Consider the following 15,159-nt stretch of genomic DNA (forward strand, 5'->3'; position numbering starts at 1 on the left):
TTTTTTTCCAATTTAAATTCTTATGTTCTTCTTTTAATATAAGTTTTAATTATTATTTTAATATTTTATATTCATAATTATTTTGATATATGTTGTTTATTGGTTTTTTATAAAAATGCACATAAGTTTATCGGTCTTGTAATTTTAACGTTTATCGACCACAACAAATAACAATTTCAGAATGAAGATTGAAATATACTCTAGCCGTCCCAAAATATAAGAGAAAAAATAAAAAACACACTTATTAATAAAAGGATAAACATAATCATTTAATTTGTGGGTTTAATGAAATAAAGTACTTAAAAAGATGTAAAAATAAATCTGATAGGTTGTTGGTTATGGAAAAGATGAGAGAGAATATAAACCAAATACAATTTGTATTTAATTTTATCATGAAAATATGAAAGATAATTTTTTTCTCTTATATTTTGGGACTAGAAAAATACATTTTTTTTCTCTTATATTTTGGAACGGAGAGAGTACAATTGTTGCAATTATTTAGATCGTTAAATTTCTAGAACTATAATCCACATTCTTTTGTCCTGATTTAACCATACCAATTAAATTATTATTTTTTTGGTTTAATTTACTTCTTTCCACTTATGATTTCTTTCGAATATAACAATACCAATAATATTTAATTTTCATTTAATTCTTATGAAGTTTTCATATAGTTTAATGCCAATGTCATAAGAGTGTCGGAGTTTTCTACTATTATTAAGCTTATTCAGTCGCTTTTAGATAATTATCCAAAATTTGAGGTTGGTTTTGTAAAGCATCAAGCGAATATGATTGCCCATTCGTTAGCGAAAGCGGCCAATTCTTGGCTAGACGTAGTCGTATCTATAATGTTCCTCCTTGTATTGAGCTTTTGATTCATAATGAAAGAAGTTAGTTTTGCTTTGTTAAAAAAAAATTTCCTCCATTTCAATTTTAAAATATTTTTGTGGTTTAGCAATATTGAAGAGTTATACTTTATAAAAAATATTTTATCCAATTAGACTAACTATTTTAACAATTAAGATTTTTACACTATAATTATGTATGTCGATAATATTTAATTCTGATTTTAATTATTACGAAGTTTTGTTTTTTTTTTTATATTTCTAACTGTGACCAATAATAATCTATAATAATCTATGATTCTACATTCCTATTAAATAATTAACAACTTATTAAAAAATTAAAATCCATTTCATACTATGATTATTTATCAATCCATATTTTAACTCTAAAAAAATAAAACAAAACTCCATTTTACAATATTAATTACATTATCTATCAATAAAAATGTTAACTTTTCCGTCAATACCAAATTCTAATTCTAAAAAAATATTGAATCTCAATTTTTTTATCATTTATTTTGAAATAATAAATTAAAAGTAAAAAACACATAAAAAATAAAAATAAATTAAAAGTAAAAAACACATAAAAAATAAAAATAAATTAAAAGTGTTATGGATTAGTCCAATTGTTCCAATTTGCCCAATTCACTCATTGGTGTAAAACGATTCAAGAAGCATTGACCCAATCCATGGAGCCAGCGGAAGAAATCTCCCCTTCGACTGGGCACGGCTAATCAGTAAGTCTCCCACAGCTAAGGGTTATCCGAGCACGTTTGACATTCGTCCCCACCAACGGCTAGTTTCTTCTGCTCGGCTAGCAAGGACCTAGTCAACGGTTTCTTATATTTTGGGCTCGCGAATTACGCCCAGGCCCAAAATTATAGCGTGACCCAATCCTCTCCAAAGAGAACACTATAAATAGCCCTCTACCTCTAAAGAGCAAGGTAATCCATACTTTGCCCAAAAATTTCATACTTTCTCTTGTACCTTTATTCTCTTTCTTACTTTGGCATCAGAGTGCCTTGCCGTCTGTTGCTGGCCACCTGTTCTGCACCAACCGAACAAAAAGTAAAAAACACATCTATCATAGAATAAGAATCATTCTTAACAATTAAATAAATAATTACAAGATTCGGTGGCTGCTTGACAATTAAAATAAAAATATATAAAAACCTGATTATAAATCAAATAAAATAAGATCACGAACCTACAATTTTTTTTGAATTTTTTTGAAAATATGAAAATAGAAATTAAATCAAATAAAATAGAAAAAAAAAGAGGAATTTGCGATTTTGAGGGTTAAAATCTTTTAGAATTTTATTCTAAAGGAGTATTGTTCCACGATTTTTTTCTGAACTTCTGGAAAAAATTCAGAGCAAATTGAAACAGTAGTTTCAGAAATCAGCTGATAGGCTGGAAAATTTATCACTGTATTGCGACCGCAATTGCAACCCTGATAATCAATCAAACAAAATACAAAAAAAACCAAAAAAAAATACTATCAAGAACACTATACCTGTGTGGAAGGAGAATTAGGAGAGGTTTTGGAGGTGATTCTTGGTTTCTTGAATAAGGGTTGAAAATTGTTACTTTGGAATTTTTGTACGTGAGAAAGTTAGAAAAGAGGGACGATCGTCCCCAAAACTGAAAAATGGAGTCCTATTTATATATGAGAACTAGGTCAAGAGTTAAATGAAATTAACATATTTTTGGTATGGTTTTGAAAATTGAAAATTGATTGAGATTTGATTCAAGTCTTGGTGAGCAAGATTATGAATCTGGATGGTTTTGTGACTGAGTGCAAGATTTCATTTGAAAATGTTTTGATTTGAAAAGATTTTATTTATTTTTTTATGATTTTTGACTATTTTTTTGCATAAAATAAGGATTTTAATGAAATAATAATATTTTTAAAAATGCATTAATTAAAAATACGGAAAATTGAAATTAATATAATAAAAAATACGATTTTATAATTTTTTTAAATGAAAAAATAAAAAAAAAGTTAGAAACAAAATAAAAGGGAAAAAATGTCAAAAGTTGGAAAAGTGAGATTCGAACCCATGACCTTATACTTGCAAGCCTTACTCTCAAATCCCTACCAACTAGGCCATGCCACTTATTTGAAATAAAAAGCCAATTGAAGGTGTGTGAAACATAGGCAAATATTTTGCTATTTATTAAAATATAAATAATTTAAGAGTAAACTATTATATTTTAAAATAGACTTTAAATCGAATATTTATAAAATTCAAGATGTCAATGTAAATGACCCCAAGATATTTATAAAAAAACTAATTTAGAAATAATTTTGAATATTTGAAGATGATGGGCAAATTTTGGGGTACAACAATGATGAATGTAGGTCAGCTAATTGAGAAAGGTTTCTCAATAACAATGAAGGACAACCTCTGGAAGTTGAATGATTCTGATTAGAAGCTGATTATGCAATCGGAGCAGGGAAGCAACAAAACATTCAAGGTGAATATGGAGACAGCTGAAACTAAATACCTTAGTGTAGAAGGTGCTAAAGGTGAGACTAAGCTGTGGAACAAGATATTGGGGCATATGAACTTCAGAAGCTTAGAGCATATGAGTTTTAAGAAGCCGGTGCATGGGATTCCTAAGAGTGTGAAGTCTGAGAAGTCATGTGAGATATGCATGAAAGACAAGCAACCTAGATTGCCATTTGGATCAGAAGTGGATCCAAGAGCAAAACATGCTTTGGGAGTAGTGTATTTTGATGTATGATGGACATTTGAAGTAACTTCACTTATAGGAAACAAGTATTTTGTGTCTTTGGTTGATGCGTTCATAAGAATGATATGGGTAACACTTATTAAGTTTATGCCTGAGGTGTTTACTGAGTTTCAAAAGTTCAAAGTGAAAGCTGAAAAACAGAATGGTCAGTAGCTGAAAGTTCTCAAAACTGATGGTGAAGGTGAATACAACTCTACAAAGTTTAAGAAGTACTGTGAGGAGAATGGAATTGAGCATGAGGTTATTGCTCTATACACTCCTCAATATAATGGTCTTGCTAAAATAAGATATAATACTTTGCTTGATATGACAAGAAGCATGCTGAAAGAGAAGAAGCTCTCTCACACCTTGTGGGGTGAAGCTGTTGCTACAGCTGCACACGTACTCAACAGGTGTCCAACCAAGAAGCTGAAGGAAATTGTTCCCTTTGAGAAATGGATTGGAGATAAGCAAAGTGTGAGCCATTTCAAAGTATTTGGTTCTGTTTGTTATAAAAATGTTCCAGGTTCTACTAAAAAGAAGTTGGATGATAGAAACAAAGTAATGTTTCTGATTGGGTACCACAATACATATGCTTATAAGATTTATTGTCCAGTCACTAACAAAGTTGAAGTCAGTAGAGATGGAGAAGGTCTGAATTCAACTATGGTGCAATGTTGGTTGTTGAGAATACTTCTAAAGGAGAATCTACCTCTAAAAGGGATTCTACCTCTGAAGATGATTCAGAGTCTGAAGGTAACTATGAAGCTGAATTTAAGTCTGAAGCTGAAGGAGGATCTGAAGGAGACTTTGAAGCAAGTCTGACTTTGAAGGTGAAACTTATTCTGATCTAGATTATGATGATGATTCAGACTCTTGTGGTAATCCAACCTCTGACAGTGGTCATACCTCTAAAGGTAGAACTTCTGAAGGTAGTCCAACATCTTATATTGTTCCAGCAACTGAAGAAGATTCTAGAAAAGTTCAGAGGCCACAAAGAATCAAACAAATACCAAGAAGATTCACAGAGTTTGACACATTGCAAGAAACTAAGATAGACTCTGAAAGAGAAGTCATTCCATGTTCCATGTTAGTAGACTATGAACCGGGTAATACTGAAGAAGCTATCAAGAATAAAGTGTGGTTGAAGGCCATGAAAGAAGAACTTCAGGCTAGAGAAAGAAACAAGACTTGGGAGTTGACCGAGCTTTCAAAGAGCAAGAAATCCATTAGTGTTATATGGGTTTTAAAGATAAAACTAAAACTAAATGGATCAATTGTAAAACACAAAGCAATGTTATTAGTTAGAGGATTTTTGCATAAAACTAGTTTAGACTACTTTGAAGTGTTTGCTTCTGTAGCTAGACATGAAACAATCAGATTGGTGATTGTTATAGCTGCAAATAGGAATTGGCCTCTGATGCATTTAGATGTGAAATATTATTTTCTAAATGGTCCTTTACAAGATAAATGTTTATGTGTTGCAACCTCTTGGATTTGTGAAAAAGAATCAGAAAGAGATGATGTATAAGTTACATAGAGCCTTGTATGAACTAACCAAGCTACTAGAGCTTAGAATCTGAGAATTGATTCATTTTCCAAGTTTCAAGGATTCAGAAAATGTGAGATGGAATATGGGATTTATGTTCATCATACCTCTTAAAGCAATATGATTCTGGTGTGTCTCTATGTTGATGATATATTGCTAACAAGGAGTTGTTCAAATGAGATAATCAAGTTCAAGAAGGTGTCGATGAATGAGTTTGAGATGGCTGATCTAGGAAACATGGTATATTTTATAGGGATGAGATCATGTACTCTGAAAAGGGTACAATTTTGCATTGAGTGAAGTATGAACTTGAATTTCTGAAGAGATTTGAGTTAACAAATTGCAAGTATTCAATCACACCTGCTGAAACAAATCATAAGTTAGATTATGATGTTAAGGGTGATGATGTATATACTACAAATTTTAAACAGTTGGTTGGGTCATTGAGATATCTCTGTAACACTAGATCTGACATCTAATATGCAGTTGAAATAGTGAGTAGGTTTATGAACAACCCAAAATGGTCACATTACCAAGCTGATGTCAGAATACTGAGGTATATTAAGGACACTCTGATGTATGAAGTTTTATTCTCTTCTAGTACTAAATCTGATTCAGAGATGATATGTTATTCAAACTCTGATTGGTGTGGAGACAGAGTTGACAGAAGAAGTACTTCTAGATATTTGTTTAAGTATATAGGAAATTCCATTTTTTTGGTGCTCCAAGAAGCAACCTATGGTTGCCTTGTCAACCAGTAATTGCCTTGTCAACCTGTGATTGCTTTGTCAACCTGTGAAACTGAATACATATTTGGAGCTTTATCAGCTTGTCAAGCTGTTTGACTGATGAATTTATTGCAGGATTTGAAGATCAAGGTGAGCAAGCCTATGAAGTTGACGATAGACAACAAATCTGCCATAAGTCTTGCGTAGAACCCAGTGTTGGAAGAACTAATCATATAGAGACAAAGTTCTATTTTTTGCGCAATCAAGTTCAGAATGAGGTGATAGAAGTTGCTCACTGTAACACTCAGAAGTAACTTGTATATGTTCTGGCTAAAGTTATCATGACTGAACACTTTATCCATTTGAAGGATGAAATTAGTGTTGTTGATTTTAATTAGCTGAATATAAATTAAGAGATTATGTTGGAAGTACTTTAGTTTAAGTTTCATTTTAGCTTGTATCTAAGTTTGGTTGTATAAAAACTGAAACTTAGTTTTCAGTTTGTAACCGTTTTTCAATTGTGAGAAAGTTAGTTACAAGTTTGATACTACCTCTTTCTCTCTCTGTAATTCTTTCTCATGGTATCAATTCTTGTGCATTAATAAAGGTTTAACAATCCCAATTTTTTTTAAGAAAAAAATTGTGAAATCATATGGAGCATGGAGGTTTAAAATTATTTTATTAATAATATTAATAATATTAGTTGAAGAATTCAAAGAAAAATTAATAGTGAATATAAGACGGCTCGATGAGTTGAAAAATATAAGTTTTATATAAATTTGTATTAACATGGATTCTCAAGCATTATGAAACTATTTTACTCCCCCATAAAGACATTAATTATATATATGACTCATCAATAAAGATGCTAATAAATCTTTAATCAAGGGCCCTCATACATCAGTGGTTCTTCCACTAAAAATTTTGGTGGAGCATTACTAGTGCCATATTTTGGGTGAAGTAACATTTATTAGCATTAAATTAAAGTAGAAAAAGGAAGAGTGAGCAATTTCCACAATGCCAGATCACTGATCGTCAAAAAAGCAAGACATTTGTTCCCATTGAAGCTCTCTTTGATTGGACACTACCCTTAAATTTCATAGTTACATTAAAAATCCTTTGGTTATGATGTTTATATATACTCATATACTTCAAGAAAAAGTTTTGCCAAGTAGGCCACTATTACATAATATCATGTGAGTTGTCACGTAAATATAACTCAATTGATATATTTGCATGTGATTTTTATATTTGAGATGTGTGATCCTTAACACTACACTATATAACAAAAATTAAAGCTAAAATTAAATGAAAAGGACTGAAAAAAAGTTCTTTTTTTAAAGTAACAACATGATTGGTGTTGTGTATTATTGTTTGTTATGATTTATAAAAATAATTATTGCATCTCATATAATTATTTGGTGGATTATTAACTATTTTACTCTTTCTTTTTGTTTTTCTCCATGTGTTTTATAGAAATTAAGTGTAACAGAAGAAACCCGACTCCTACATCGTTACAAATTAAGATTTAAATTATAGTTTAAAGATGTATTAATATTTAGTGTGAGACATGTCTTAAATATGATTATTTTAAATTGAAAAAATTTATAATTCTTTTTATATTAAATTATCCTTTTTAAGTGTCGTTTTTTTTTTTAAAAAAAATTCTATTTAAATGTCATTTTATAATTTAATGTTATAATTTATCAATTGTACTCTTATTTTTTCAATGACTCCACCTCACATTTTTTAATTAGTTATTAAAAAAAAAGAGTATATAATTGAATTTATTTGAAAAGAGAAAAATAAATAAGGGTATAGTAGAAAAATTAACTCTAACAATTTACTATGTAGGTTAAAGAGGTTTATGTTAAAATGACATTTAAAAAGGAATAGAGGGAGTAATTTTTAAGTTGAAAAAAAAAATATTAATTAAAATAACACATGCCAATTTTACAACTATTCCCGAGATAATTTAAACTCTATACCTTAAGATTACAATACTAAGCTATTACCAATAATTAAACTATGTCTATTTAATTTTTTATTTTAAAACTATTATTGATCAAGTTTGTAATTTATTTTATAAAATTTAGGTTTAACTATATTTTTTATCCATGTAGTGTTACTGTTATGTGGTTTTTGCGATTGCTTAAATTAAGGGTCTACTTTTAACAAATTATAAAAAAGTGATTTTTAATTTCAACAATTTATGAGAAATTCTGAACTATGGAGATATTTTTAAATATAATGACACCTTAAAAATTATTTATGGCTCTAAGACATTGATAATTTTGTATAGAAAAACAAGATAGTGAACAGATTTTTAATTAACTTTTGAATGAAACTTTAATATAGTATTAGTAATTAGACTAGTGAACAAAGAGTGTGAATTGTGACATGTAAAGTTTGTGAGTGAACAAGAGGAATTCCATTGAAACCAGATTATGATAGTAGAAATGTGGCAAATCCACCGAATCTGTGTACATTATCTTTAGATATAAACTATGATTTGAGAAAAAAATGCAAATAAAGTCCAAATAAAAAATTAAGAAAAAGCACTTTTTTTTCTTAATGAGATTCCATAATATCATTTTTTTTATACTAATTAATTACACTGAAAAAAATGTGTATTGGTACAACACCACTTTAATTATTTTATAGACACAGTCACAGCACTATTTTTGTGTTCCCATTTGAAATATGCATTGGCAATACAAGACAAGATTCTCCCAATCACTGCAGACTCAATAATCCAAATCAATATAAATACCAGCTATCCCTGCAATTCTGAAGCAATTTCAAAAGAAGCTAAATACAAATTTCAAAAAAACCTAGAATTCTCTTACTAGAGTTAAAAATGAAAATGCTGATTTTCAAGTGTCTTCTGATGGCTTTGCTGCTAGTTTTCTCTGCAAGATTTACTATAGCAGAAAAGAAAACACGGCATCCCAAAAGGACATACATAGTTCACATGGACAAGTTCAACATGCCCTCGAGTTTTGACGATCATATCCAATGGTATGATTCGTCGCTAAAATCAGTATCAGAAACTGCAGAGATGCTGTATACCTATAAACATGTAGCTCATGGATTCTCCACGAGGCTAACCGTTGAAGAAGCAGACTTACTCACAAAGCAACCGGGAATTCTCTCGATTATCCCTGAAGTTAGGTACGAGCTTCACACAACTCGAACACCGGAGTTCCTTGGATTGGAAAAAACAACAGCTTTTCTAGTTTCCTCTGGAAAACAAAGCGAGGTGATTGTTGGAGTAATAGATACGGGTGTATGGCCTGAACTGAAGAGTTTCGATGATACTGGACTTGGACCAGTACGCAGTAGCTGGAAAGGGGAATGTGAGACGGGTAGAAACTTCAACTCATCAAACTGTAACAAGAAACTTGTTGGTGCAAGGTTTTTTGCGAAAGCCTACGAGGCAACTTTTGGACCGATTGATGAAAAGACAGAATCAAAGTCACCAAGGGATGATGACGGACATGGAAGCCACACCTCAACTACAGCAGCAGGTTCTGCAGTTGCGGGAGCAAGCCTCTTTGGTTTTGCATCCGGGACAGCAAAAGGCATGGCCACACAAGCTCGGGTAGCTGCTTACAAAGCGTGTTGGCTTGGTGGGTGCTTTACAGCAGATATAGTTGCTGCAATTGACAAGGCCATCGATGACGGTGTCAACATACTTTCTATGTCTCTTGGTGGAGGTTTAACGGACTACTACAAAGACAGTGTGGCAATGGGTACTTTTGCAGCCATAGAACATGGAATACTAGTATCCAGTTCAGCAGGAAATAGTGGACCTAGTCAAGCATCTTTGGCTAATGTTGCACCATGGTTAACCACTGTGGGAGCTGGAACTATAGACCGTGATTTCCCTGCCTATATCACCCTTGGAAACGGGAAGAGATACAATGGCGTGTCTCTTTACAATGGAAAATTGCCACCAAATTCTCTACTGCCACTTGTTTATGCTGCTAATGTTAGCCTGAATTCGGATTCTAGTGATAACCTCTGTTCCACAGGTAGTTTGATTCCTAGTAAAGTTTCAGGAAAAATAGTGATATGTGACCGAGGAGGAAATCCTAGAGCCGAAAAGAGTTTGGTTGTCAAGCGTGCAGGAGGAATTGGGATGATTTTAGCAAACAATCAAGATTATGGTGAAGAGCTAGTTGCTGACTCCTATCTCCTCCCAGCAGTAGCTTTGGGAGAGAAAGCAAGCAGCGAAATAAAGAAGTATGTTGCTTCTGCTCGGAATCCAACCGCTAAAATTGCATTCGGCGGTACCCAATTAGGGGTTCAGCCATCCCCAGTGGTGGCTGCTTTCAGTTCTAGAGGACCAAATATACTCACGCCGAAAATACTCAAACCAGACCTCATAGCTCCAGGAGTCAACATTCTAGCTGGATGGTCTGGGAAAGCCGGACCAACTGGCTTGTCTGATGACACAAGGCATGTGAGCTTCAACATCATCTCCGGCACATCCATGTCATGCCCCCATGTAAGTGGGCTAGCTGCTCTTATTAAGGGCGCTCATCCTGAATGGAGTCCTGCAGCTATAAGGTCTGCTCTCATGACCACATCCTACAGAACCTACAAAAATGGGCAAACCATACAAGATATTGCTTCTGGGAAACCTGCTACACCATTTGACTATGGTGCTGGGCATGTGGATCCAGTAGCTGCTCTTGATCCTGGTCTTGTGTATGATACTACAGCAGATGACTACTTGAGCTTCCTCTGTGCCTTGAACTACACTTCATTTCAAATAAAGCTTGTTGCAAGAAGAGAGTTCACATGTGACAAAAGGATTAAATACAGAGTGGAAAATCTCAATTACCCTTCTTTTGCTGTTTCTTTTGACTCAGCTTCAGGCGGTTCTCACAAGCCAAGCACTGTCCAGTATAAAAGGATTCTGACTAACGTAGGGACCTCATCAACATATAAAGTTTCAGTGTCATCACAATCTCCTTTGATTAAGATTGTGGTTGAACCACAAACACTCAGTTTCAAGACATTGTACGAGAAGAAGAGCTATACTGTTACATTCACATCCAATTCAATGTCTTCTGGTACAACCAGCTTTGCTCATCTGGAATGGTCGGATGGGAAACATAAGGTCACTAGTCCCATTGCTTTCAGCTGGACTTGACAGTGATATCTCAAGTCCTTGACTCTGAATTACATGTCGCAAATATTACGCAAGTATGAGAATAATCGTATTTTTCTTCTTTAGTCTGTTTTTAGTCCAGCAAAGAAGCCTATAATAGAGCTGAATCTGTGTCTCTTTGCTGTGATTCCATGTAAAGAATAATTTTATACAGAAAAAAAAGAGGGCAAGAACACATGTGAGTGATGGCATTGAATGGCAATTCATATTACCGATTACCCACTTTGCACAACTTACATCACAGTTGAATTTATCAAATGTTTGACCTATAGTAGGCATCAATATGATATTTTACCAAACATATTATTTGCACTATTTCTTGTCAAAGAATTAGTGGTAGGTTGGTACTAATAAGGAAGAAAAATATGAAGCATTAGCTAAAAAATGAAGTGCTATGACAGTAATAAATGAGATTTTTGTTTACCCGGTGGATAACAGATAATGCTTGGACTAATACAACTAGCGAAATCCTCAGTTCAGATAATTTATCATTTTTGTTTTAGTAAGAATACAACCCTCATCAGAGTTTGCAACAATGATAGACATTAACCAAATCAGGAACACTAATGGTTGAAAAAACAATGAATTAAGTGAAATGCTGTAATCATGATTACAAACTACTCTACCAAACAGAGAGCAGATGAACTCGTGGTTTAAGTGGTCGATAGCATACAAACTAATATTGTCGTGTGTTTGTGTTCCTGGGATCGGCCATATGGTTAACATGCATGATGCAAGGTTTTCTAAATGTATCCCCCGGCTTACCTCTGAAATAGGAGCATGTGATGAGTCATAAATTCGAACACCTAGCATACCTGAAAACTGGAAGCAGTTCTAAAAAGAAATATCAGTTTTTTCTTTCTTTCAACAAATACAGTAAAATAGGATGATTGCACTTGCATAAGAACCCACCATTGATTATATGGCTAGATTGTCATCCCAACCTCATAACAGCTTAATAGAGGAAAAATATGAAATTTGATTTCAATTTTCACTCCTTTTAAGGAAAGACAAGTTATAGCTTTTAATGTGGGAATCTTAGGAGTCATTTACTAGTAAAAACAATACTACTATAATCTTAAAGTAAATAATTGTATATTTTTTGGGAACAATAAAAATGTCAACAAAAAAAAAACTTTAATTATTTTTCAAAATACATCGTTTCTAACTAGCATCGTATCTTGTTAGCGAGATAAATTGAACACATATTTTGGAAATGAAAAATGTTTTCACAAAAGTATAATGTACTCTCTTGACCTGTGTTGGTTATAAGCTCATAATTTATTTTCTTCATAGTAATATATGCTCATAAATTCTAAATTCAAAGTACACCCAATGTAAGGAAATTTTGAAATAAAGCTCAAGATTTCAATATGACACTGTTTGTTCTCTTACAAAACAATACCTTACACAAGCAACAATAAATCATGTGTAAGTATCTTTCTGAAAATGTGATCATAATCACACCCTACATTAAAAACTAAACATCATTGATATTCTTTCTGAAAATGTGATCAAAACCGACCCTACATTCAAAAACTAAATATCACTCAGAGTCATCAGCAGACTGACAAACAGGGAGATAGTATGTATCAAGCTGCCAGTATCTGTGTTTAACACCTTCCCAAACTTGTTCCCCCAAACAATCCTTAACAGGCAAAGGAATTAATTGTGTGGAATACCCCAAATTCTCAAGCTCAAGAGATACCAAGTGGCAGTAAACAACATGGAAAAATGCATTACCACCACATAGACCATTGAAGAAAGAGTAAACTCCATCCGGTTTCAACAATACTGGGAGCTGTTGGTGGAACTCTCTCAAATCATCGTAGTACTCCCCATAGGTGTCAAAGAATATCCCTAAAAACAAAAATCAAAACAAATGGTACACGTCAAAGAGTTTAGAGGCACTCTCCATCTATGAATAACCAGACATCAGAACCAAACAAACAGAAACAACAAAGTAAAACTCTCTAATGTTTTTCCCAGAAGTAAAACACATATTCTTGAAAAGCATCTGAAAAACAGATAAGCCTATCACATATTTCCAAATGTCTTTGCTGCAAAAAAAATCATCAAATAAGTGTTTTTGATCTCTGTCAAGCAAACCTGATTTTACCTTCAATACTTAGTTTGATTAGAAGTATTTAAAACTTAAAAGTAGCCATTACGTTGGATTAAAAAAATCAACAATACTTTTTTGTATCGAACTTGCTTTCAGAGTTAAGTCATCTAAACATAAACACTTCAATAACAAATTCAATTATAACCAAACCAATCTAACAAAATTAATTCTATTCAAAAATCAAAATCACTTTTATCAAAAGCTCTCCTAAACACACTTAAAAACAGCTATACACAATCAATTCTAATGCTGCAATTAAACATTGACATTTATACTTTATGCACACACGAGTTAGCAATTACCATCATATGTTTCAAGCTGAGACAAAACATCTTGCCAGCGCCCAAAAACAATCCTAACATTTTCCTTCTCACCCCAACCATCGCGAAGCATGCGTTCATACACCTCCGGATGAGCCTCAACAATGGTGTGTTTCACAGGTGAATATTGCTGTATAGCAGTATCAACAAGCCCCATTCCAAATCCAATATTGAGCACATGACCACCTCCTAAACAAACAGCTTTAGCATGAGCCTCCATCAACGGTTTCTCCCATGCCATCATCACAGCTTTACTTTCAGAATCCATAACTTTATCTTCACTAAAACTCACCCTATCTTCCAAATAATCATATCCAGAATCAGTGTTTTTCTTTTCCTTCCTAGCAATTGTTCCCAACACTAATTCAGATCGAATCCCTAAATACACAAACACAGTGAAGTTTAAAATTTAAAATTCGGTTCAATGTTAATTAATAAAGGCATAAAGAGTGGTTTGAATTTGGTACCGGCGTTGAGGAGAAGCTCGTAGGCTTCTTGGTGACCTTCTTGCATTGCGAAATCGCCGGCGGATAAGTTGGAAGGAGAAAGAGCGTTCCAAGGAGCGCCGGCGGAGAGAAGGAGGTTGAGGATGGGTGCATGGCCGTGCTTTGCAGCGTGCATAAGAGGAGTGAGACCATCGCCGTCAAAATAGGTAACGTCGGCGCCGGAGTCAATAAGAGCCGTTACCTTCTCCGTTTCACCCTTAATCGCCGCCTTGCATAGTTCTTCTTCCTTCATTTTGATTTTTGCGTCAGTTCTAAGTTCTAACTCCAAAACCTCAGCATTTCTTCTTCCTTTATTTCTTATTTTAAATTATTAATTATTCTTGACAAAATTGTTAAAATAAAGGTGAACACTCCCCCGTGACTTTAGGCTATAGAGTAAAATAAAAGCGCACAATTGAGTGGAGCTGAATGAAATAATCTCACGATGGAATAGAGAGATTTTGTGATTCTCCTCAAATTCAAGGGTATAGAAAATGATGGAAAGTGATGGAATGCATTATGTCCAGTTCCGTTCCATTTCATCCGTTTAAAATTAATTCAAACAATGAAATATAAGTTTATATCATTCCGTTCCAATTCATTCCACTCCCTTCCATCAATCCGAACATAAAAGCCTGTGTAATATGGGCTCGAGTTACTACCCGAGTCCGGCCCTAGATAAACTTTGGACTACCCGACCTTAAATGAGCTTTTTTTATTTAAAAAAATTAAAAATAAAAACTCCATAATATTTACTATAAATAAAATTAAAAATTATGTTATTTTAATCATTATATATTATATATTTTTAAGTATTATATTATTTCTTATAAATACTATAACGTGTTTCTAAATACAATATATGTCTAATTTGTTTAGAATAGTATTGAATATTTATTATAAGAGAAAAACTAATATAATACGATAAAAAAATGTTGATTATATTAATGTATAATATTTAAAAGAGAAAGATTGAATAGAATAGAGATAAAATTTAGTGAAATGAGAAAAATTAATATGATATTTTGGAGTAAGATAATATAAATATTAATATATTTTTTAAAAATTTATAATTATGCGGGCTTAATAGGCTACGCACGACCTATATGGGCTATCCTTAATGGATAGAGGACTTTTCAGGGCTGAGCTAAAAGGACCCTGAAAAATATGAGCTTTAATTTTAAAG

At 32.8% G+C, this 15,159-nt stretch overlaps 2 protein-coding genes across 2 annotated transcripts; one reads left to right on the plus strand and one right to left on the minus strand.

The window, feature by feature from the left end:
* Nucleotides 1-8,647: 8,647 nt before the first annotated feature.
* On the plus strand, nt 8,648-11,261 carry LOC131660822 (subtilisin-like protease SBT1.7). The gene has a single exon (XM_058930167.1). It carries the CDS (start codon nt 8,722-8,724, stop codon nt 11,023-11,025), a length of 2,304 nt encoding a protein of 767 aa, XP_058786150.1. The 5' UTR covers nt 8,648-8,721; the 3' UTR covers nt 11,026-11,261.
* A 1,120-nt stretch (nt 11,262-12,381) lies between these two features.
* On the minus strand, nt 12,382-14,288 carry LOC131660823 (protein arginine N-methyltransferase 2-like). The gene is made up of 3 exons (XM_058930168.1): nt 13,956-14,288; nt 13,471-13,866; nt 12,382-12,903 (listed from the first exon to the last, which is right to left on the minus strand). The coding sequence occupies exons 1-3, from the start codon at nt 14,224-14,226 to the stop codon at nt 12,590-12,592; spliced, it is 981 nt and encodes a 326-aa protein (XP_058786151.1). The 5' UTR covers nt 14,227-14,288; the 3' UTR covers nt 12,382-12,589.
* Between the last annotated feature and the right edge of the window lie 871 nt (nt 14,289-15,159).

Source organism: Vicia villosa, linkage group LG3, assembly GCF_029867415.1.
Source record: "Vicia villosa cultivar HV-30 ecotype Madison, WI linkage group LG3, Vvil1.0, whole genome shotgun sequence".
Taxonomy (NCBI): domain Eukaryota; kingdom Viridiplantae; phylum Streptophyta; class Magnoliopsida; order Fabales; family Fabaceae; genus Vicia; species Vicia villosa.

What these genes read in the sequence shown, in the direction of transcription:
- LOC131660822 (XM_058930167.1), top strand. Translation starts at nt 8,722, where the DNA reads ATGAAAATGCTGATTTTCAAGTGTCTTCTGATGGCTTTGCTGCTAGTT.
- LOC131660823 (XM_058930168.1), bottom strand. Translation starts at nt 14,226, where the DNA reads ATGAAGGAAGAAGAACTATGCAAGGCGGCGATTAAGGGTGAAACGGAG. An exon ending in CGAGCTTCTCCTCAACGCCG is followed by an intron (nt 13,867 to 13,955) that starts GTACCAAATTCA and finishes TTGTGTATTTAG; the next exon opens with GGATTCGATCTGAATTAGTG. An exon ending in TCAGCTTGAAACATATGATG is followed by an intron (nt 12,904 to 13,470) that starts GTAATTGCTAAC and finishes TTTTGTTTTTAG; the next exon opens with GGATATTCTTTGACACCTAT.